The sequence below is a fragment of the Pseudorasbora parva genome, chromosome 24 (genome assembly GCF_024679245.1).
Source record: "Pseudorasbora parva isolate DD20220531a chromosome 24, ASM2467924v1, whole genome shotgun sequence".
Taxonomy (NCBI): domain Eukaryota; kingdom Metazoa; phylum Chordata; class Actinopteri; order Cypriniformes; family Gobionidae; genus Pseudorasbora; species Pseudorasbora parva.
The window spans coordinates 22,034,698-22,059,963 of record NC_090195.1 but is presented as its reverse complement, the minus strand read 5'-3'; the positions used below and the strand labels follow the sequence as shown (position 1 = coordinate 22,059,963).

Below are 25,266 nucleotides of genomic sequence, written 5' to 3'. Positions count from 1 at the left end.
ATGAATGAAAACCCTAGGTACATTTTTAGGGAGTTTCCATTCATTTCTAAATATCTTTGACTGATCAATTTGATGATACTATTAAAACAAAAAAATTCTTAACCATGCATGAGAAAATTCAAACATAAAGCGAAAATATAGCCTACACAATACCACACAATGTTTCATCATAATATAAACATTAATAAGATTTCTAGCTGATTTGATTACTTTTTAAAAACTTAAGTAGCCTACATTTATTTTCAGACGACCAGCTAAAATACAAAAGTAGACCCAGGTAGCAAACAGACGTTGGGCCAACGTCAATATTGGTTGGTTACGTTGGCCCAACCTATCTGACAGAAATACAACGTTGGGCCAACGTTGGTATGGTCAGCTGCAATGGCCCACCACTTCCCTCAAATATATGCATGCAGCATTTCATGTTTTACCATTTTTCCCAGTAAACATGGGGAAAAGAGTGTAAATTTGAAATTTTATTTGACATGTTTTATTTAAGTCAAATAAAAATAAAGAAAATAATAAGAACAACTAATTTAAATACAAGCAGCAGCACAAATAACTACTATTGAGCAAAGATACAAAAAAAAAAAATGCTTCCAGATTTTTCAGGTAGGTCTAACTAGTTTTCAGGTACAGAAATTGATCAAATGTAAAATAACATTGCATATTTGACTGTAAAAATTAAAGATTGATATAATATAATATAATATAATATAATATAATATAATATAATATAATATAATATAATATAATGTAATAATATAATATAATATAATGTAATAATATAATAGAATCCTATTATACTTACAAAAGCTATTCAATCAAGAGCAGTGAGTCCTTGTCTTTTGTTGACATTAAACAGACAGCAGTGAAGGCTGCCCCTTTAAGACCTTAATGTACGGATATGCGTTGTTTCTCAATGCATACATTTCTCGAATGTATACCGTTCAGTGACTATGCAATAGGCTACTCATCAAGATGGACATGTTGAGTTGACATACTTTTTGTGTGAGTTTTTTCGGTTCAAGAGCTGTGATTTGAAAGATAACTCAATATTTGCGTGCTGTGAGACGCGTGCGCACTATCGGATGAGTGCACAGAGACAGATCTCACAGTGCGCGAGTTTTCATTCGCGTCTTCTCACTGCACCTGCTTGGTGATGACCGCAAAAAACGTTTTGCCCACCTTTTTCTTTTAATATCACTGTTGTAATGTATCACCAAGGATCCAGCACGAGTATCCTTCGACAGAAACATACATAAAGCGTTATTTTCAAGTTACAACCCATATTATATAAATGTGTCATCAGATGTGAGATGAACCGCGTTGCAAGTGCGTGCCGAACCATGCGAATCGAGAACTGTTTTACCCTAATACAGACGTTGATGTCAGACATTAGATGTGTTATTTCAGACATTAGATTCATTCAAAATATATTAATTGTTTTATTCACATTTTATCATTATATATATATATATATATATATATATATATATATATATATATATATATATATATATATATATATATATATACACGCATGACTTTTCCTGAAGTAAATATATACATATATTTTTGAAGGACCGCGGCACCCTTGGGAAACACTGGAATAGATGACTGCTGCGCTAGTGCGCGTGACGTCAGAAGAGCTGAGGCGCGAGCTCATTCAAAAAAACAGTGAGTGCGTGATTTCGAATTACCGTTATATTGTAACCGTCTTTTACTTCTCTTCAGCCGTTAACCCAGCCAGTCCAAGGTAATCTGCTCGATACAATATATTGTTTTAATATATAATCAATCTGTTATCTAGTAAGTCATTGTTATAGCTTCACGTTAGCAATCTAATGTAAATGTAGTCTTATAATCTAAATACTAACATTTAACATCAACTACCTAGCATTGTAGCTTTCGTAGTCCGAAATCAGCTGTAGTAATTAACGTTAGTTATTTGTTTGGCAGCAAACTAACTATGTCTGCAGACAACATTTATTCAGACAGAACACTTAAACGTCAGGCAAAGCGAAGGGCTTACAATATCCTTGGTGAGGTTCACGTCAATGCTGAATCAGACGCAGCCAATGTTAACTTATCCCTGGAAAAAAACGCCCCTGCTGAATATGTGTGGTCAGATGCTGCATCTGATTGGCCCATGTCCTATGAATCAGACGAGTCAGAGACTGAGTTTAATGTTGACGATAATGTGATGGATGGATTTTGGTCAAATGCTCTGACAGAAACTGACTCAAGTGATGACGAATTTGTTGAGTCTGCTGAGTGTCTTGGGGAGGAGCTCAGAGGTTGGGCAATAGACAGCCAAATGCCACAATGCCATCTAAATGGGCTGTTGGGCATCCTGAGAAAATATCATCCATATCTCCCAAAGGATGCCCGCACTCTTTTAAGCACTCCAACTAATTATGAGGTCCAGCAGATTGCTGGTGGCACCATGCATTATTTTGGAGTTGAGAAAGGCATTAGGCATGTGTTAAACCAGATAGAACCTCTCCCTAAGGCTATTAATTTACAAGTGAATATTGATGGACTACCTTTATTCAAAAGCAGCAATAAGCAGTTCTGGCCCATTCTAGGCTTGGTAGAGGAAGACAAAACAAAGCAACCATTTGTCATCGCTTTATATCTTGGATCTAAAAAACCAGAGAATGTCAATCTGTTCCTAGAATCATTTGTAAATGAATATGAAAAGCTTAAATTAGAGGGTGTGGATGTAACTGGCAAACATGTAGATATTAAAATTTCAAATTTTGTTTGCGATGCAAGTGCGAGGGCTTTCGTAAAAAACATTAAAGCCCACAATGCATACCACGGCTGTGAAAAATGCACACAGGAGGGAACATGGGCGGAAAATCGCATGACTTTTCCTGAAGTCGATTCACCTTTACGGACAGATACGTCTTTTATTAATAAAGACGATGAGTTTCACCATAAAGGGACCAGTGTGTTGACAAGGGTTGGAATTGGTATGGTCTCCCAATTTCCATTAGATGTTATGCACCTGGTTTTTCTTGGGGTTGTGAGAAAGTTGATAGGGTTTTGGATGAGGGGACCGCTTCCAACTCGTTTAGGTGCTCATCAGATAGGCCTAATTTCTGCAGTGCTTATGTCCTTTGCCATGAGACTCCCCAGAGAGTTTGCACGGAAAGGGAGATCCCTTGTTGAGGTAGATAGGTGGAAAGCAACCGAGTTCAGAACTTTTCTCTTGTACACTGGTCCAGTAGCACTGAAAGACCATCTGCCGAATGTTCTATACCACAATTTTATGCTTCTGCATGTAGCCATTCGAATACTATGCTGCCCATCACTGTGTCTCCAGTACTGTGATTTTGCTGAAAAGTTACTGATCACATTTGTCGAGCATTTTCAATCTGTTTATGGTAATTACGTTGTGTATAACATACACGGGCTGACACATCTTGCCAATGATGCAAGGCAGTTTGGTGTGCTGCATAATTTTGCAGCTTTCCCATTTGAGAACTTCCTCTACACATTAAAAAAATTGATAAGGACCCCTACCCAGCCCCTTCAACAGATCATCAGGAGATTGTCAGAAAAAGCAAGTGTCAGAACTAAAATAAGGATGTGCAAGGATGGGTTTTACCAGGAACATAAGAATGGGCCTTTTCCATACAATGTGACATCTCAGCAGTTTACACAGTATAAGAAATATGTAAATGGTGGGACTTTAATTTGTTTATCAGAGGGAGATAACTATATTCTGTTCAATGGAGATATTTATATAGTGAAAAACATTTTAAAAGACAAGGAAGCATCACATCTAGTCTGTCTTAAATTCCAAAATAAGTCATCTTTTTTCACCTATCCCATTGATTCATCAAGTCTTGATATATCCTTTGTGAAACAACCCGGGCAGTCATTGACTATTGTTCCCACACAGACTGTTTCAAAAGTCCTTCTTTTACAGTATAAGGATGGGTTTGTGGCATATCCTTTGCTGCATACTGCTTGATTCCCCCAATCCCCCAATCCCCCCACTCCCCAGAATAATAAGACTAGGACATATTTTAGTTTAGATAGATTTCCACTGGGTAATTAATACAGTTTCAATAAATGTATATAGTTTGTAACACTAGATATATTTTTTTGTTTGTTTTTGTTTTTTTATAGATGTATTCTATAGTTGTTTTTACTGAAAAGAATGAGACAGAGGTGATACCTAGTGACTGGCTGAGCATCGATAAAAAAATTTCCTTTTGGCCCCCATATAATGGTACAAAATGTAGAAAAGCGGTTGAAAAAAATGAAACTCCTGATGAAGAATGGGGCGAATATATAACCGAATGGGTGGCTGAGTATGGTAAGTCTTTGAGGAATTAATTATTAATTAGAAATAACTATTAAAAAATATTAAAAGATGTTCCTTGTGAGTTATGCCAAACCGTTCTTTTCAAATGTTCAGATAATATGCTTAGTGATGTTGTTTGTTTCTTTGTTTAGATTCCTATGAAAAAGCCAGAAGAAAGCTGGTGAAGTTTTGTAAAGGCAACAGTTTGGAGTCTACAGATGAGGACAGTGTACGGAAAAGATTGTATGTTTCCTCTGTTCTCCTTTTATAGCCTACTGCTTATTTGCACTGCACTTTTAAAAAATGTATTACACTTAATGTGTCCAACAGACCATCATCGAAATATGTAAATGGATTTACATCTGATACAGCTTCAGGAAGACCTCCAGTGCAGGCCTCAACAAGCTGGCTCCACACAGGTACAGACACTCGATTTGTATACTCTTTTTGCCAGAGTTCTTACATTTTAATTATGTATTGGTATATAAAGATTTGGGAAAAAGTTTGTTAGACCAAAACTATGGAGTGATTTTTGTGCCATAATTAAACAAACAAATCCAGCATTTTGCAAACAAACACGATCTGCTTTGCAAAGGAAAAATCAACTCGCAAACAAACAGAAAGCGATGTGCAAATACAAAGAACAGTTTGAGCGAAAACGCAGAGGAGTAACAAATATATGTATTGTGTTTTGCAAATAAATGAGTGAGCATGCATATTTCACAAAAAAATACAAACCATCCTACAAATTGCATGTAACCTTTGAACAAATACCAAATCCACATAAATGCATACATGTTTGTTACTATCTCTCAGCTTAATTTTCTCAAAATGCAGTTCGAGCAGATTTTCTCACAAATGTAGTTGAGCAACCTGATGGAGTTTTGGTTCCTTGCCACTGTCGCCTTTGGCTTGGCTTGCTCAGTTGGGGACACTAAAAATATGATTAAAGTTATTCAACTTATTATACAAATAAAATGTATGAATTAGGTCTTATTTAATTCTATAAACTTAAATACTGATCTGCCAACATTGTTGCTATATGATAAATTAAAATAAGCTGATAACATCACTGTTTTCTCCAGTACGACTGTACAGCCAAATCTAATTTTGTCGCAATATTATCCTGTTTGACACTGAAGCTGCTTTGACACAATCGTGATTGTAAAAGCGCTATATAAATAAAGTTGATTGATTGAACTTCCTCTACCAGAACAGCAGATGGCGCTTTGGGTCAATTTACGATTTTCAAACACGTTTTCAGATGAAAATGAGCGAGGAACCGGATGCAGTATTTCTGTCTTACTGTATCTATTATTAATCATTTTGAGATTTTCACTTTGTCAACCCTATTTCATAAAAACAAAACAAAACAAAAAAACCTAAAAATATATAGATATTATTGTGACCAACAAGTGCAAAATCAGTAGTGACATTATGGCTGAAAACATTTTAGCTAGGGCTAGTTTTTTCTCATTAAATGCATGCATCCATCCTCCATATCATTTATCCACTGTAGTGTAACGGGATATAAAAAAGAATTTACTTTTATGTAATTTGCACATTTGATGATACAATTCAAATGAGAACATTCAAAATAGTGTAAGGGTGTATCGTGTCACAATATATTGTAATACAAAAATGCAAAAATATGTATTGTGGATTAAAGTTTAGACAGATTTAGTTTTGTATATGTTACTGTCACATTAAATATGGTAAATCCTGATAAAATAAAATATATTTTAAGCAGAGTAGGCTATATATTATAAGCAGAATGATGAATATTAGTTTTTCTGCTGTCACCATTTCCCTGTACATGGGGGAGAAGGACCAAGCCCAGCTAACTATAGTTCACCTCTGATGCAATATCAAATTTAGCACTTTAATGAACACTGTTAAAACTATACCATGTTAACTATTTTTGTTCAAAGTATTGTGGGTGTATTGCACTGCAGGGTCGTAACCACCATAGACATTGAAGGGGAAAAATCCGCCCCCCAATAATTAGAAAGGGCCAAATTGACCCCCCCAGAGGCTCTGGATGTTGTTGTTGGGATGACAAAAAAGTTTAAAAGTAACATTTTAGTCTGTTTTGCCTGAGGTCTAACTGCGCTTGTCAATGTCAAAATGATTGAGATGGCCAATCAAATCAAAGTAGGCGGGGTTTGCGTTCTCTTTTGGCTAGTGCATACAGCCTTCACACACAGACGAGCCAATCTATCGCTTAATGCCGTTGCGGAGAGAGACTCTATTCCCTGTGTCCCTGCTCTTAATATACAATCATTGAATATCTTTGATTTTAATGAAGAAGAAAAGAAAAAAAAATACATAAGAGCGGATTAGAACCAGAAACCTTTGACACGGTTAACATAAATTCTACCACCAGACCAGCAAGGTATACAGATGTATATAAGCCGCTCAATGTATTTATTCACTAAGGCGAAGAATCTCGGGACTAATAATATATTTAACACAAATTAATGCAAATACTGTTTGTGAATAGTCCCAAAAGGCTTATCCCCTCCCCCCCAAAAATGGGTGAATTATTACATGCCTGAAATCTGCTGTTTTGGAAGAGAAATGCATTTGTGAGAAAATCAGCGCGAACTGCATTTGTGAGAAAATCAGCCTGAACTGCATTTGCACATCGCTCTGTTTGTTTGCAAGTCGTGTTATCATTTGCAAAGCAGATCGCGTTTGTTTGCAAAATGATGGATTTATTTGTTTAATTATGGCACAAAATTCATTCCATACAAAACTGCCTACCCTACCTTTAAGTTCTGCTCTCGTGTATTTACCTGAAAAAATTTAGCAAAATAAATGTATAAACTGTGGCTAATAGTTGGGAAATTACAGTACAATGTTATATATGACATCTCTGTCAAAATTGAGTTGTAGTAAACTATATTTCATTCCAAGAGGACGATATGTTGAAAGGAACTTTTGAACATTGGTCACATTCCTGTTGTATAAGATCGCAACGAAACTCTGGATGAAGTAAATGTTGTGATGTTTGGCAATGTATTGTACATTGTAGCCTACTGATTCTGTTTCTAACTGTTCCATATCCAGAGACAATGGAAAGACCAAAAAAAAAAAAATTCTGCAGTAATGGAGCCAAAAGCCTGAACTTGCCAGCCATACCACCATTTGCACCATCAGCACCTGCTGTGACAGTCCCTGAACCAAGACAAGATGGTACGTAGAATTACTCCAAAACCTTCTACAATAGTTTTTTTTTTTTTTTTTACAAGAGGTATTTAACCACATTTATTTTTGCACCGCGGAATGTTTTTCAATGAATGAGTTTCGACGGACCGATTATACTGAAACACCAACTAGCGCTCGCTCTGGAGTCATGACAACAACAAACCATGGGTGCGCCTCAATCAGCTCCCTAGTTCAGTAGTCAGGGCACTGATCAGGGAGTCAGCCCATTGACTTATGTCCTGATCAGTGCCCTGACTAGTGGACTAGGGAGCTGATTGAGACGCAGGGCATGAGTGAACATGAACGAAGAAGCTGATGAGGCCGCTTTGCTCGGCCCCGTGGATGGGAAATTTTGTTTTAAAAAACAAAAGGATGGAAGCGTCGTCAAGAGCAGGGTTTTGTGCAAGCTATACAACAAGGAATTTGCGTATCACCGCAGCACATCGAGATGCAAATATCACAAATATGCTTTTGCTACACTTAATGGCAAACATTGCGCTGGTCTGCTGGACTGAAATAAATAAACAATATTTTGTTGATTAAGCTTATGTATTCAGTCATTATTCAATGGTATACTAAAAATACATGTGAAAAATTACTTCTCATTGTTCTCAGGTCAAATATTTATATGCAATTAAAATGCGACTCATTTCGATTAATTAATTACAAAGCCTCTAATTAATTTGATTAATTTTTTTAATCGAGTCTCGGCCCTAGTAATAATGTTGCATCGTATGTTTGTCTGATTCAGAAAGAGAACTCCGGCTCTACCAGATGCTGGAAGAGATAAAGGGTCAAGTCAGGCAGAATACGCTCCTCCTTCAGGCCATTATGCGAAGAGAGAATGCAGCTGAAGTTGTAAATGAGGAGTTTCAGTTTCCATTAAGGAACATGACAGGCATAAAAGATCTGGAGGATAGGCTGTCAAACAGAGACACACAACGTTCTCTGGTAAATTCTAATGTTCTGCTTCTGTTACTTCACTTAAAAGAATACTAACATGTATCTAGACCTGATTTACTGCTGCTTAACACAATTTTATGTTTAATTTTTTTCATAGACAAGATATCTTACCAGCTTGGGTGGAACATCTGCCAAAGACATTGTCCACAGAATCATGAGGGAAATAATAACCAATGAGTTGGCCAACAATTTTAATTGGCAAGGGAGAGGACAGAAGAGCCCATTTTCTACACTCGTGCTAGCAAAAGTTGTCATAGGTGATATGTTTTAAAAAACATTCAAAACTTAGACATAACTTTGAAATAGCAAAAGAGGAAACAACCCCTTAGAGTCTCACATAATATGTCATTGAATGAAATACAATGCAAGTCAATGAAAGAATGCCAATTAATCTAATCATATAGAGCTCTACAAAATACACCTCAGAGAAGATCTGTTTGCTAACCCTTTCTCTGTTTTATTTTCTTTAATTTGATTCTGACAGATGCAGCCAAAAAACAAGGAGCAAAAGTGGTGGAAGCAGAGGAAAAAATAAAAACCTGGCTGAAGTATAGTGGAGACCGAAATGGAGGAAGAAAAAAAAGAGCAACAGAAAAAGGTACAGAAACCCTTTTTAAGGCTGATCAAATATGTTATTAATTATTATACATATTAATATATAAGTTGTAAGTAATTTACATTTTGATAATTACTATATTTTTTCTTTAACATAGAAAAGCAGATGCCTCAAGCAGATTCCAGCAGCTGTGAAAGTGAATGTAAGTGTCTACCAATGATTGTTTTTATCTTCCTCTGTCTAACCCCACCATTAAACAGAGGTGTATTTCATCTTTAATAGGCATACACTGCATTAAGATATATACAAAATTTGCTACCCCAGCATGATGAAAATCAGAATTTTTGTTTGTTTGTTTTGGATTGTTATTAAAATAGAACAACAAGTCAAGTCAAGTCAACTTTATTTATAAAGCGCTTTTAACAATGCAGATTGTTTCAAAGCAGCTTCACAGTGTTAAACAGAAAAATAATGCAACAGAATATATTTCGATTATCATACAGTAACAATGTGGGCTTTAGATCAGTAATTAGATCAGTAATTTGGTCTATATGGTTAATTTAGTTTAATAATTAGATTTATTTTTAAATATATTTGAAAAATAGTTTTTCCCCAACTGAGCAAGCCAAGCCAGAGGCGACAGTGGCAAGGAAATCAAAACCCCATCAGGAGACCTAATGGAGAAAAATAAACCTTGGGAGAAACCAGGCTCAGTCAGGGTGCCAGTTCTCCTCTGGCCAATTAACAAACAGCGTATTATTATTATTATTCTGGCAATTTTAAAGGTCAGAGGTCATAATAGATCTGAATATTCGAAAGATCCGAGGCAACACGCCAGAGACGGGTTTATTGAAGATGATGTATCGATTAAATAATTATTAAATATTAATAATTATAAATATTTAATTAATTAAATAACACATCTTAAATGTTCTAAAAAGTTGTTTGTTTGTTGTTTTTTACAGGAGTATATGCTGCTACTTCTCCTCTGCGCTGTCTTCATCATCAGAGCCGCACACAATCTCTAATTCACTTAAAATCTGTAAAAAAACATAATCTGCACATTTTCTGTTTTCTTCCGGATTTTCTTTGCCGCCTTTTTTGTCACTTTTTGGTTCCTTGTTGATTCCTTTGACTTTGTTTTACTTTTCTTTGCATTTTTTCTGCTGTCTTTGTGTAGTTTTTTTCTACTTTTTTGTACATCGACTCATCGTTGCAAATCCAGAATGAAAATCTGCAGAATGTATTTGTATATAATGGACTGTGGAGATGTTTTAACATTCTGAGTTTTATTTATCTATTTTCTGCTGTAGTTTTTCAACAACAGCACCACATATATGTTGTTAACTGCATTGAAATTGCAGCAAGTAAGTTATTGTGTTACCAATAAATAGGTTCATTTTTATTACCTATTCAGTTTGTCTGTTGTGCTTTCTCTTAATGCAATTTAACAATGAATAGGCCGTGTCACAATCTTAAAATTTGAGTGAAAGGTGTAGGTAAAGCCTATTTATTTATAAGTTTGTAGATTTTCTTTTTATAAAGTTGGCAGATGGTTAAAATAGGCTATTTCTTCTGCTGGCTGTCCAATGATATGGTTGCCCAACGTTGGCCCAATGTTGTTTTAGTGGTTTTTAAGTTGGCAGAAGGTTGGTAAGGTGTTTTTAGGTTGGCAGAAGGTCTGCTGGCTGTCCAACAACATGGTTGGCCCAACGTTGGCCCAACGGACAAAATTACGTTGGGCCAACGTCAGCACCCAACGTTGGCCCAACACAACAACAGTCGTTGGGCCAACGTTGGGCCAACGTCTGTTTGCTACCTGGGGACTTTACAGAGGATTTCACTGTAATGTACCATGTTAATTCGTTAGTGTTTGTGTATTATACATTGGTGAGTGAGGGTGTTTTGCGGCGCATGGCACAACCGTCAGCACTCTGAATGTTGACATTGTTTACCCGAGATAATATTGTTCTTTAAAGCCACTTGAAGTAAAGTTACGTCAAAAAAACAGAGGCAAATATTCTTTAAGCAAAATTAATGTATTTAACGGAGATTTCCAAGCTCAGTGTTATTACGAGTCATTCGAAGTGTCATTATGTGAACTGTCAACATCATCTCGTGGCTGCTATCGAAATTATTTAATACATCGACAAAATATGCATGGCATGAATATTAAAATACTCAAATGTCATCATTCCTACCTAAATATGAAGATTTCTCCCTTTACTTGTCAAGACAGCCATATTTTGCGTCCAGGAAGATCGACGTGTATTATGACAGTATAGTTTCACTTTCCGTCTATATATAAACCTAGTGCCACAGGAAACACTGTGAACTTCAAGCTTTCTTGGACTGATAATGTCTTCTTTTTTGTCTTTTTTTCCCAACAGAGTAACTTAATTTTTAACCCTAACCAAAAGAAGGAAAAGTCAAGCCAGAGTTATTTTCTTTTACTTTCTTGTTCTTCATTTAAAGCACTTGAAGAGGGCAGCACATGGTCTCAGATTAAAGGAATGCAGTGAAATCTGATTCTAAAGGTCTCTCCACAGCTACACAACTATCTTGAACCTATTAACTAGACAAGTTATGATGACTGCTGTTTTATCCACCCTTGTCAAAAGTCAAGTCAAGTCAACTTTATTTATATAGCGCTTTAACAGTGATGATTGTTTCAAAGCAGCTTCACTGTGTTAAACAGGAATATAATGCAACAAAATCTGATTCGGCTGTACAGTCATTCTGGGAAAAAACGGGGATGTCATCAGCTCATTTCAATTTATCAAAAGTGTATTATATATATATATATATATATATATATATATATATATATATATATATATATATATATATATATATATATATATATATATATATATATATATATACACTTTTGTTGGGAAGTATACTGCACATTTGATACAATTAAGCTCACGTCTTTTTCACAAAGGGGAGTCCACATTATTTGATTAAAATTCAGAAAGTTGCAGAAGTGTTGGCTTATTCATAATTCTGAAATTCCCAGAGATGAAACATTACAAAAATAACACACATTAGAAACTGTGTCAGCCTACTTAGTTACATAATATCCAACCTCTGCTCCAAGCTCAAGTTACAGCTCAGTTATGTTTACATAAATAGACCATATATTGAACTAAATGGCTCATGTTAACTTCAGATAAATAAGTTACATAACCAAAAGATTAAATAAATAGCTTTTATTTGGTGGAAAATGTGAAACTCACTAAAATAGGTAGCAGCTCACTATTGTACAGGGTTAATCACACATCAATATACACAGTTAATGTATTTCATTAGAAAATCTGTGTTAGTCATATGCGTGAAAGTTTGAAAATGCAAATAAATGGATGGAGGTACACAGCCAAGACTATTCAATTTGAACTAAAATCTACTCAATTTGATTCAATAACCGACACAGGTGCTGGTCATCATACCATATAGAAGCCATGGGTTAAAAATGTAGTGTAGTTGTGCCACTAACCCAGCAAAAATGCAGTTTAACAGAACAACAGCACTTAAATAAAAGCAACTCCCTTGAGTACACTATTAATTTGAGTCAACTAATGCGCAGGCTATTTTCTTTCCAGGAATGTGCTTGATGTTTCCTGCCCACACAGGATGTTATTCAGACAGTCTGCTGCAGTGTTTACCACAAACAACCCTGGATCCACTTCAACTGTCTATGAGCTGCTGAATGTGAAGTTTTAGTTCTTCGGGAAGCCCCAGTTCAGTTACTAGGTCCAAGCAGCACTTAAGCAGCTGCCTTGTAGATAAAGAACCATGGGAAAGGAGTCTCTGTGAATCTTCACTCACGCTTCCGGCGTTTCCACAACAGTCTGCATTTTTTGAGCATCTAGATTCTTCATCCTGGTCCCTTTGCTCAACAATTAGGTCCTCCATGTCATCCACCATTTCGGTCACACTAGGTATAGGCTTCTGCTGGGCTTTTCTCATGGCCTCCACCAGATCTTCTTCATGCGCCTCCAGTCTCTGGAGCAGATCGGTAACGGACGCTAAAGCTGGGCTTCCAGGCAGCTGAACCTGACACCAGCACCGCACCGCACTGTGAAAGAAGACATGGTCAAAGACAGTACAAGACTGGACAGAATAGATTAAGGATTTTGATTCACAATTAATTTAAATGGCATGGTCTCTTTAATATGAGTGAATGTATCATGTCACTTTTTCTCAATCTAACAGCAGAGTAAACACAGGTGTGAGCTTGACAACTTTTATTTTGGTATTATTTATTAGAGCTGCATGATTAATCATTAAAGGATCGCAAACTTGATTTGAGCACCCACGCAATCTTAAATCAATTCCTAAATGACAATGATTCAAACGTCTATTAAACTATACAGCAAACATTGAAATCTGTGTTGGTGCTGCCGTTGAGCCGAGGGAGCAGTTGTCATGTATAGGTATGAAACGGTCTTTTCAACCTTGTAGTATCATTATTTAAGTTACAATTATTCAAGTTATTACAGAAGAACTGGGATTAATTGCGTGAGAATCGTGATCTCGATTTTAAACAGAATTGAGCAGCTCTATTAATATATTTTTACATTAAGTTTCAGTCATTTTGTCATGCTTTTATCAGATTTATTAGTTGTTTTTTTGTATTTCTATTTAGATCCTGTTGAATTTCATTTAGTTGCTAAGGGAAGATTTCTATTATTCGTTAGATTTGGGTTTACGTTTGGTATTTCTGGTATCTAGTTATTTTTTGATTAAAATATCAAAAAATCACTACAACAATGTTTTACATTTTGTTGACTTGTATTTATCCCAAATGTTTCCAAGAATGTTTAAATCCGGAGAATTAAGCAATTTTAACCAGGACATGGACAGTGTCCGTGCATCACCTATCAATGATATCATATCATTTCCAGTTTTATTTTACTATGCCTATATCGAGCTTACTTAAAATAGCTTACTGCCGTGTGCAATAAGTGTCTCAAAAGCGGCAACCTTCCATCCTCTCTCTTGAATCCAACACAGAAATTAGTTAAACTGCAATTCATTGACTGGTCGTTAGAGACAGGCTCCAAAAGGGATTCAATCCCATAGACTGCTGCTGTCACTTCTAGCCAATTATCTGCTCATGCGTTATTGTTATTGTAATGTACATGTTATTGTTTTTCGCAAATGATTGCGTTTAATAACTCTTTTTAACGTCAAGTCCCATAAGTAACAGTCATGTGCCCAGTCTATTCTCTACTCTATGCGTCAACCTAAAACTGACACTTTTCAAAATGTTGAAGTAGCCTACTTTGAATCAAAAATTCTAGAACGTTAGGAATTGGTTCCCAAACATCCGTGTAACGTTGTTTGCTGGTACTGTAGTTGAATCATATGCTGCTCACATCATTTTAAGTGCAGTCACGTGGTTGTCTGTATGTGCATTAATTGTAAAGCATAATTATGAAGATTTGATTAAAAATTGTAATAGGCGTCAATAACTTACACCTAAAATCCTGACAACTATATAAAAAATATTTATTCTCATTGGAGGGTGTGTTTTGCGGATTTCTACTAATGATGCCAAATAAGATAAAAGCACCTGCTCACCTCATGATTCCTTTGAGCTGGCCGATGAGTGTCATTTTAGTGGCTCCTTCTCTGTATCCCATGTTGAAACCAGCCTGTAGTGATGCTTCTTTCCCTGCATCAATGCCATCTCTGAAACCATCCTGACAGAAAACCACACGGCAGTCGTTTCTAGACTGCGCTGCTTTCACTAGCCACACATCGTGATTGTTTGCTTTTGTATGTCACCGGTGTTTTTAAGAACTCTTATAATGGATGAACGATGCAACAACACTCATTGAAATTTGAGAAACAAAAACTAATAAAAACGCACAAATATTTCAGTACAAGCATGTTGTGAAAGATTCACCGTTGATAAACGACTATTCACGTACCTTTGCGCGTTTTTCCATGTTGTATTTCCATTCTTTGTTCTGCAGACTTATATCATCCACATCCTCGTCGAACACATCCTCGCTAGACGCCACTGATTTCACCCACGACATGTTTGCAATCTATAAACCGCGGCAGTTAATCTCAAGTGTGAGGTTAACGTTAAAGGTGTCCAGTGGGTAAAAGATTCTCGTTTCGGCCTTTGACAGCCAGGATTCATAAACCATTTTTCACATCCACGTGGTCATGTGACTGACGTCATCAGAATGCATATGAAGCTGTTTTCTTCTTCTGGTCGCTTCTGGTCGCTTAACATCATATCGCCACCTGCCGGTCTGCCTGTGCAGCGCATGGTTTTATTTATAATACTTTTTTGAGAGAGCCATTTGTACAGTATACAATTACACTATTGAAGATGTAATTAGTAACTAGTAAATACAAACTTACTATTTTTAATAAATGTATAAGTTTCTTATGTGCATCAAGGCAATAATAATAATAATAATAATAATAATAATAATAATAATAATAATAATAATAATACTATTGTGAATTAATATACTAATTTAAAATAATGTATTAATAATGTAAAGTCTACTTTAATGTACTTTAAAATTTAATTTATTCCAGTGATGCAAAGCCGAATTTTCAGCACCATTCAGCACATCGTCTTGTGTCACATGATATAATGATAATGATTTATTATCAATGTTGGAAACAGTTGTGCTGCTTAATATATATATATATATATATATATATATATATATATATATATATATATATATATATATATATATATATATATATATATATATATATATATATATATATATATATAACCTGTGATACTTTTTTCAGGATTTTTTGAAGAATAAAAAGTTCATAAAGAGAACAGCATTTTTTTTTTATAGAAATATTGTGTAACAATATACACTATTCAAAAGTTTGGGGTCAGTCAGTCATTTATTTATTTATTTTTTAAATAAATTGATACTTCTATTCAGCAAAGATGTGTTCAGTTGATAAAAAAAGTGATATAAAAAGATTTATATTGTTAGAAAAGATTACTATTTTGAATAAATTATGTTATTTTTAACTTTTTATTCATCAAAGAAAACATTAAGCAGCACAACATTGATAATAACTGAGTATTAAATCAGCACTTTACTGAGGACTCGATTAATGATGATGAAAATTCAACTTTGCATCAGATGAGTATGAGTACTTTTGACCATATATATATATATATATATATATATATATATATATATAGAGAGAGAGAGAGAGAGAGAGAGAGAGAGAGAGAGAGAGAGAGAGAGAGAATCAGCCAAAAGTTTGTAAACATTTCTATATATCTGTCTGTGTGTGTGTGTGTGTGTGTGTATATATATACAGAATATTATCTATATATATATATACACACACACACACACACACACACACACACACACACACACACACACACACACACACACACACACACACACACACACACACACACACACACACACACACACACACACACGCACACACACACACACAACATAATAGTTATTAATGATTCAGTGTGCATATTGCCATTTTAATACCTGCAACAACAAAAATTGTTTGAATAAAAAGGAGCCAAAGGAGCCTGTGATGTCAAAAAATATATTTTAATCCAAATTAAATTAAAACTAATGTAATACTAGTTTTATTATTATTATTATTATTATTATTATTATTATTATTATTATTATTATTATTATTATTATTATTATTACCACTACTACTACTATTTTACTTACAGTAGTTAGAACATTCTATTTGTCTTTCTCTTTGATTATTTTGCTGTTTTTACTGGTAAGACAAAAAACAGTTTTTGTCTTTGCGAGTTACTATAGGTTTTAAAATCAAAGCAATGTTGCAATCTAAGAAAAAATCAATAATATTAACAAAATGGAATATCAATAGTGCACCAAAAATGTCAAATAAGTGTTATATTGCGCATAGTGCAGGTATGTATCCTACATGACCGCTAGATGGCGCTAGATTCATATTAAACCGTGGTGTGAGTTGATTATTCGACACTATAATGGAGTCTTGCGAGGTAGTCAGAATGAAACGAATGAATCAAAAGTGAAAAGATATTTAGTGTGGCTAATGAAATTACTCAACGACACAAATACATTTAGCAGACTTAATAGCTAGATGCAAATAGTTCAATAATTTAGAAATGATATAAGCATTATATAAGAATGAATCGTATTGAAGATGAGAAGATGCCAATGAAGACTGTCAATAGCCAATAATAACATTTAGCCTAAACACTTCAATGGAAATTAAAGGAGCTGACAATGATTGCCTTTCCTCCCTGTACTCTGACAATTAGACATATTGAAGGATGGAACTGAAAGCCTTATACGATAAATTGAATTAAAGTGTCAATATCACTTAAGAAACAAGACTTTATTTCTCAAAAAGTGTCCTGTTAATTGAGGGGTCTAATTAATGTGGCTAGTCTAACTCTTTGAAGTATTATGTTACATATGCTAAAGAGAGGATTAATCCACTTCAACAGAACTGTGACCTTTACAATTATGCTAATTAAAACACCTAATTTATCTTCACTGTTATTTCAGGACAGGAATAATTTCCAGGTATGCAACTTTCTAAGCTCTACATAAGACATCTGTCATCCTCAAAGGTGCCTTGAGTAACTGTGAATAGTGCTTGATCCTGGTTATAAATTATGTCTAATAATGGGCCCGATATTTACAAGCTCGTGTGACGGTTCAGACAGTGAAGTGGCGCAGCAGGCGCGAGTTTTATGAGAAGAGAATCATCCTCTATTGCCCAGTGGGTAGAAATGTATCCATTTAGGGTTCTTTTCCTCACCGTTAGCACTTTGTTCAGTGCTGATATCAGTGTGGAAAATCCAAATTCATCACAGGTGCTGCTGGGAACCCTCGGGAATCCATGGTGAAATTTAATTGAAAAATCACCACACAGGGATGTTACTGCTTAGACTCAATGGAAAAGTTAAACAGCTAAGCAAGTTTCAGCTTACAGTAGACTTTCAGAACTGAAAGTGTAGGCTACTCACTCATAGCTGTGAGCATCTGAAGTGAAATCGTTTGAAATCGTTCGATTTGAATGCATCCAACTATTTAGTTACAGTAGTTATTACATGTAAAATATCAAACATTTAAAAATGCACAAATCATTTCTAAATAATTAAAACTGACTTTCAGAACTGAAAGCATATTCATTCATATAGGATGTAAGTAGGCCATCTATGGTGAATTATAACATAAGCCTATTTATGTGGCCTAGGTTATTTTGAATGCCTTGGCCTATTTAGGTAGCCTAGAGTAGTCAAATTTATTTTGAAGGGAGGCTATACGTAAGTTTCGGCCTTCTAGCGGTTAAAAAAACTGCGTTTTGAGAAGAACATTGTTTTGGTTGTGCTTGAATGTGCGGAATGCGGATGAAAACGATTTTTTTTTTCTCATAGAGAGCGAGATTATTCTGCTGCTCATAAAACATTCACAACTACTAGGTTTAAAACCATTTTAGATGTAAATTATCTCAATCTAACAAGCTGAAGACCTTACTGTTGCTACCCATTAATAAACACTTCCTTGTAGCTATAAATACTTTCTTGAAAATATGTTCCAGCACAGCCCTAATAACCATAAAGAAATGACCCTTCACAGCCTAATAGTTTACAATGAACTCTGTTAGAGAGCTATATATGACAAGTTATCTACTCAAAAAATTCTCACCTGTTGCGTAACAAAAACGCCATATCTTCCGCGTTGCTTTTACAACATTTCAAATCCATGAGGTGAGTGATGTAGGCTGCAGCCCACGCGATTTCGCGCGAAAACCATCCTGGTGTAAAATATAAACACTTATAATCGTATTATCATAGTGAATAAGGACAAGACAAAGATATGTGACTGTGATGTATTGACGACTCCTACTGGTTTTTTAAAAGTTAATATTGAACAAAAAAATACGTAGTTTAGTAGGCTACCTTTAAAATATGAAACATAGGCTATTTAAAACATTTAGCCTATACATGTAGGCCTACAACTCATTTCTAAATACATTTTTTTTAATTGTATTTTTTTAGAAATTGAAATTAGCATAGAACGTATTGGATGCAGTTCTTAAAGGAATTGTTGTTGTTTTTTTTTTGGAATTGTTGGAATTGTCATGTTTTAAAATAGGCCTAATATAAAAATTAAATATGAGCTGAATTTATATTGACTACTTTTCATTTTAACACCAGTTCTAACACTTTATAATGCTTTTAAACCTTGTTGTCTTAGGGAGCAGGGTAGGCTATTGTTTTTTTTTTTTTTTTTTTTTTTTACTCAGGTGCTGGAGATGCGCTACAAGTGATGACAAACACATTACTCTCATCAATATTGCATTTTCCCTTTCTTTCCTCCGCACCACAGAGACAAAAGAAAAGAGGTCCCTGCTTTATTTTAAGATGGGCTATTCTTCATCTTGTGCTTTAAGGGAACACACAGGAGAGATGCAGCCAGTGGACAAATGCATTTCACCTTGCACAGAGTGCATTTGCAGGACCCGGACAACAATGGCCCAGAGAATACTCCGGAGGGCCGCGTCGAAGGCCTGAAAATGGATTCCGAGGGGCCTGCGGATCCGAGGCTTTCTGCCGCCACACCTTCCTCCAGCGCCGCACTTTTCCCCTCACGCGCTCTCCCTTCCTCTCTCGCTCTCCAGGAGAGCAAAACAAGCAGCCGGGGCAATCACCTGACACATTTCCATCCAATTTCCACTGCCGAATGTGTTCATTTTCGGCCCTAATGGCATGTCATTTCAGCGGAGCCTTTGGTCAAGAATTAATCCTGGAATCAAAACAGATTTTCCGGGGAGCAATCTTCCATCAAGTATTGATTTTTTTACACTCACAGAGCCTGTACTCCCTAATTTAACCTGACAGCACACTGCACAATGGACTAGAGAGCACCTTGGCGACTCGCAGAGGGAACTCTCTTGCATTTTCTCTTTCTCTCTTGCTCCCACTTTTCACCCTCTCACCCCCCCCCCCCCTTCCCCCACATCCTTTTGAGCAGCTTTTCACAAAGTCAGGGAGAATTTTGAGGAGAGGTTTAAAAACAAAGGATTTTGCGATGGTTACGTGTAAGGATGATGGGAGATACAGTCAATGTTTTACCTCTAATTATGCTTTCAAGTGCATCGCGTCTGAGGCGTGTAGGACCGAGAAGGGCTCTAGGAAAAGGAAAAGAGGGAAATTAAAAGAAAGAAGGAAAGAGGGAAAGAGAGAGGAGTGTTTTCCAGGGGCTATCAGGTATCATTATGGGCCTGTTGACATCCAGGACTCTCTGTGCAATACACCTCTAAGATTTTCTCCTCCTCCTGCAGCCATTTTCTTTCCCTGAGTGGGTGAAAAGGGTTTCATCAGAGCCTGGAGAGGAGGAGAGGGGGGACAAGAGAGTCCGAATGTTCAGGATGCAGCTGACCACTAATGAGTGGACCCTCCTTAAAGGGCTTCCAAAAGCCTCTACCCTCAACCTGTCTCCTGCGGCAGAGGGTTTCCAGCTCATTTTGACACTCTTGTTGCCTCTCATGGAAAAAGACAAGTTGACATTGATTTATCTTTAAAGTGAATCCTATGTCTTAAACAATTAAACGTGAAAACTACATTCTGAAAACAAAGAAAAACATGGGAATTCACATTAACAATGTAGTATTTAAAATCAGCATGGAATAAAAATTCACTTTATTTTCTAACAGCATCTCATAATGTCCAGTGAATTAATAAGACTGGTGATGTATGTCGGACTTCATACATTCCTCCTTTTTACAGTCGACTCCAAGTTCAAATTCTGATCTGCTTCCATCCAAACAACAACCAGTGGCTAAAACACATAATCCGTTACTGGGATGGAAAACATGGCCATCATTGTGCATGACTGCAACTCTAGTTCAGTGATCCCTAGCCTGAGATCAGCAGGTACTTGGGGTAATCTAAAAAGTTTGAGATTTAAACCAATAAAACCCTTGAAATAAAAATACTACTGTTAAAAGGTTAAAATGATTTTGTGAATGTATTTATTTTAATGTTATTCATTTTATTCAGGATTCATGTAATTTTAGTCTGCTTATAATCTACTTGAGTTTTATTAGTTAATGGCATGAATAAAAATAAAAAACCTTAAAACCATAAATCTATATTTTTTGTGTGTGGCTGAAATCACTGTGCACATCACAACTGAGCATGTATTTTCAGAAAATAATTATACGTAAACAATAAACTATAATATATATATATAGAGAGAGAGAGAGAGAGAGAGAGAGAGAGAGAGAGAGAGAGAGAGAGAGAGAGAGAGAGAGAGAGAGAGAAAGAGAGAGAGAGAGGCCTACACACACATACACATACACACACACACACACAGTAGCATTGCACCCCAGGTTTGTTGCAGGTTTGTTGTTGGTCTCTCACCTCAAAGTTCTACTTACTAAAACGCCGCTTTAGCTGCTAAAGATAAATGGAGCGGAGGGCAATTGGATCTGTTGTCCCAGTCACATCTCCATCAGCATCAGAGGCAGGGGCATTATTTACCCTGCTGATAATGGAGAGGAGAGATGGACAGAGGGAGAGGATTGGGATGGGAGCCCATCCACTGACACCTCAGACAGGCTGTGAGCATCGGTAATTGCCCCTCCGGAGGCAACAAGGTGTGCACAAACAGCAGAGATGCCTGAGTGGCCATATATTTGTGTATGCGCCTCGGAGTGTGCGAGGTAGACGCGTTGGAGGGATACGACGACAGTTCATTTTCCTAGAACATCGTCCCGCCACACGTCCACTGCCGAAGAGATAAGCCAAGAGAGCACCTCGCCGCTGATGGAAAAACAAAAAGAACAATTTAAAAGCATCGGCATCGCGCAAACACGCGCGCACATTCACCCACAGCCGAATATTCTCTCTCACTTTCCTTTTCAGAGTGTCTTGACTGATATTGAACAGTAATCCATTTGAGCTGCTGACATTTCATAATGTTTTCTCCCCTCTTGTCTTCCTTCTCTATTTCTCTCTCAGGGCAATTTCTGACACTTGGAAGTTGAGCAGAAACGTGTTCCATTGAAGCAAGCCATAAATATGAGAGGATTCTGCTTTTGAAAAGCAGCGTGAAGTCTAGCGTGAGGATAATTATTGCTTTCACTGCCCTGAACAAATCGATCCAGATACGCTGCATTATCGAGACTTCTGCTTTTAAGAGAAGTTGGTCCACAACCAAGACGCACTTCTGTTTTTCATACCGGATAAGAAATCATTAAGGAAAGCTGAATGAAAACAGGTTCTTACAAAATATAGCTAGAAAATACAGTCATAGGTGTGCTTTTCATATAATGTTTTGCAAAACGACACTATAGAAAATCTATTTGTATTTAGTTGGTATTGCTTTAGTCAGGATTTAGTCAGAACAAGGTTTGTTCTGATGATGACAGGTCTTGGTTTTTACACAACTTATGATATAATCAAATAAATATGGTAAAATTTAGTCAATTGTGTCCTAGCAGTAATGTGTCTGGGACAACGTTTAGTGGCCATTATACATATTTGACCAATCTGAACCATTTCTAACAAGAGTGGTTCGTAAATTCATCATTTTAAAATAAATTATTATGTCATATGGCAAACATACTGGAAATTGTATACCTGGGAGAAGTTAGGTACAAAATGCAGGCTACAGTAGAATTTTAGTCATTTGAGAAGTTTTTGATGGAGAAGGTCTATTGTGATGCAAGAAACACAAAGGTCACAAATGTCAAACCAAGCTGCTTCCAAGTGGCCAATGAGGCAAATGTGTGCAAAAAAAATCATCAATGCTTGTTAAATTTCAGCAAACTAGAACCCTGACGTGAAATCGGCAAGGGGAAATTCTTGAAACCAAATATCCTTCACGTGCACACTACACACATTTCCAATTAGATGATGTTGTCAGCGGAATTTTGTCTCTAAGTGACCAGGCCAAACCAATAATGTAACTAATTTACATGTATCCGATTTTGTATTAATTGTATGATTTGATACGTTTATTTTATTAACGTGTTTGTTGATCGTATGATTTTTAGGAAAAAATAAGCATACAGTTCCAATTCTATCCCCACCACTAAACCCCCACTGGAGAGTAAAGCCGGGCTCAGACTACAGGAGTTTGGTATATTGTGTTCACGAGCAGATCAGGAGGTTTAAGATTTTATCTCTAAACATCTCACATTACCAGATAATCAGAACCGACCAATGCCCTGGACACAATTTCTTTCTGAGATTGTCGGGAGGGGTAAGTCCGTCTTTAAAGGTCCTGTTCTTCGCGATCCCATCTTTAAAACTTTAGTTAGTGTGTAATGTTGCTGTTAGAGCATAAATAATACCTGTAAAATTATAAAGCTCAAAGTTCAATGCCAAGCGAGATATTGTATTTAACAGAAGTTCCCTTGCAAAGCCTACAGCGAACGGCAGGTTTGGACTACAGCCCTGCACTTCCTACTGTAATGAGGTCACTAGAACAGTTTGTTGACTAACCCTCCGCCCACAAGAACACGCAAAAAAGGGGGCGTGGCCTTGTTGCTCTCCCACGTGGAGAAGAGCACATTCAGCTTGCATCTCCCCGTTATGGTAAGAGGCGGGACCTTTCCGGGCAAAGTGCGCTAAGCTGCTGTCCAATCACAACACGGGAAGTGCTGGCCCAATCAGAACTTGTTACGTATTTCTGAAGGAGGGACTTCATAGAAATAGGGGATCATCAGGCCGTTTTTAGGACAGAGAAAACAGCGTTGTACAGATAAGTAAATTGTGTGAAAAATACAGTTTTTTTTACACACGAAACATGAACTCATGTTATGTTGCACACTGTAAACACAATCAAAGCTTCAAAAACACATGAAAAAACGGAACCTTTAAGGCATCCACACATGAGTTTGAAGTTCAAATACATGCATCCATGATCAATCCATCCATCCATCCGTCCGTCCATCCATCCATCCATCCATCCATCCATCCATCCATCCATCCATCCATCCATCCATCCATCCATCCATCCATCCATACATCCATCATAAACGTACTCCACATGGCTCCGGGGGTTATTCAAGGCCTTCTGAAGCTGATTGATGGGATTTTGTATGAAAAATATTGATATATAAAACTTTATAAAGTAAAATATATAAAGAAGCTAGATATTTTACTTTATAAAGTTTTAAAGGGATAGTTCACTTCAAAACTAAAATTCTGTCATCCTTTACTCACCCTCAAGTTGTTTCAAACCTGTATGAATTTCTTTCTTCAGCTGAACACAAGGGAAGATATTTTGAAGAATGTCAGTAACCAAACAGTTAACTGGAGCCATTGACTTCCATAGTAGGAAAAAAAATACTATGGAAGTCAATGGCTCCAGTTAACTGTTGGGTTACTGACATTCTTCAAAATATCTTCCCTTGTGTTCAGCTGAAGAAAGAAATTCATACAGGTTTGAAACAACTTGAGGGTGAGTAAAGGATGACAGAATTTTAGTTTTAAAGTGAACTATCCCTTTATATATGGATAGTTTTCTTACACAAATGCATCAATTTGCTTCAGAAGGCCTTTACAGTGGGGCAAAAAAAGTATTTAGTCAGCCACCAATTGTGCTCCCACTTAAAAAGATGAGAGAGGCCAGTACTTTTCATCATAGTGTACCTTCAACTATGAGAGGCAGAATGAGAAACAAAAATCCAGAAAATCACATTCTGATTTTAAAGAATTTATTTGCAAATTATGGTGGAAAAATAAGTATTTGGTCAATAACAAAAGTTAATCTCAATACTTTGTTATATAACTCTCAACCCTTTGTTGGCTATGACAGAGGTCAAACATTTTCTGTAAGCCGCCACAAGGTTTTTAACACACTGTTGCTGGCTTGTTGTAGCTTGGCCCATTCATCCATGTAGATCTACTCCTGCGCAGTCATGTTTTGGGGCTGTCGCTGGGCAACACGGATTTTCAACTCCCTCAAAAGATTTTCTATGGGTCTGAGATCTGGTGACTGACTAGGCCCCTCCAGGACCTTGAAATGCTTCTTACGAAGCAACTTCTTTGTTGCCCGGGCGGTGTGTTTGGGATCATTGTCATGCTGAAAGACCCAGCCAAGTTACATCAATGCCCTTGCTGATGGAAGGAGGATTTTACTCAAAATCTTATGATACATGGCCCCATTCATTATTTCCTTTACATGGATCAATCATC

General features: G+C 36.4%; 3 protein-coding genes across 7 annotated transcripts in view; 1 reads left to right on the top strand and 2 right to left on the bottom strand.

Moving 5' to 3' along the window:
- LOC137064196 (uncharacterized abhydrolase domain-containing protein DDB_G0269086) overlaps positions 1-15,297 on the bottom strand; it is a 36,190-nt gene extending 20,893 nt beyond the window's left edge. For 2 of the 4 annotated variants that reach the window (XM_067435553.1, XM_067435555.1), the window contains exon 1: positions 14,996-15,294. The gene's annotated coding sequence lies outside the window, so the exon portion shown is untranslated. Of the gene's footprint in view, positions 1-11,254; positions 11,344-14,995 lie in introns of those variants that run through there. The other 2 variants (XM_067435556.1, XM_067435554.1) reach the window with 2 other exon arrangements.
- LOC137063861 (uncharacterized) lies at positions 1,584-10,151 on the top strand. Of its 2 annotated transcripts, XM_067435150.1 has the most exons (10): positions 1,591-1,759; positions 4,263-4,336; positions 4,477-4,567; positions 4,655-4,743; positions 7,397-7,522; positions 8,286-8,485; positions 8,595-8,754; positions 8,982-9,095; positions 9,211-9,255; positions 10,019-10,151. In XM_067435150.1, coding segments are annotated over exons 1-10 (1,044 nt in total). In that variant the 5' UTR covers positions 1,591-1,616; the 3' UTR covers positions 10,021-10,151. The 2 variants fall into 2 exon arrangements, with proteins under 2 accessions (XP_067291252.1, XP_067291251.1); XM_067435151.1 differs by lacking the exon at positions 4,263-4,336 and having other exon boundaries at positions 1,584-1,680.
- otulina (OTU deubiquitinase with linear linkage specificity a) lies at positions 12,744-15,106 on the bottom strand. The gene is made up of 3 exons (XM_067434310.1): positions 14,996-15,106; positions 14,643-14,764; positions 12,744-13,134 (listed from the first exon to the last, which is right to left on the bottom strand). The coding sequence occupies exons 1-3, from the start codon at positions 15,104-15,106 to the stop codon at positions 12,744-12,746; spliced, it is 624 nt and encodes a 207-aa protein (XP_067290411.1).
- Positions 15,298-25,266: the final 9,969 nt, after the last annotated feature.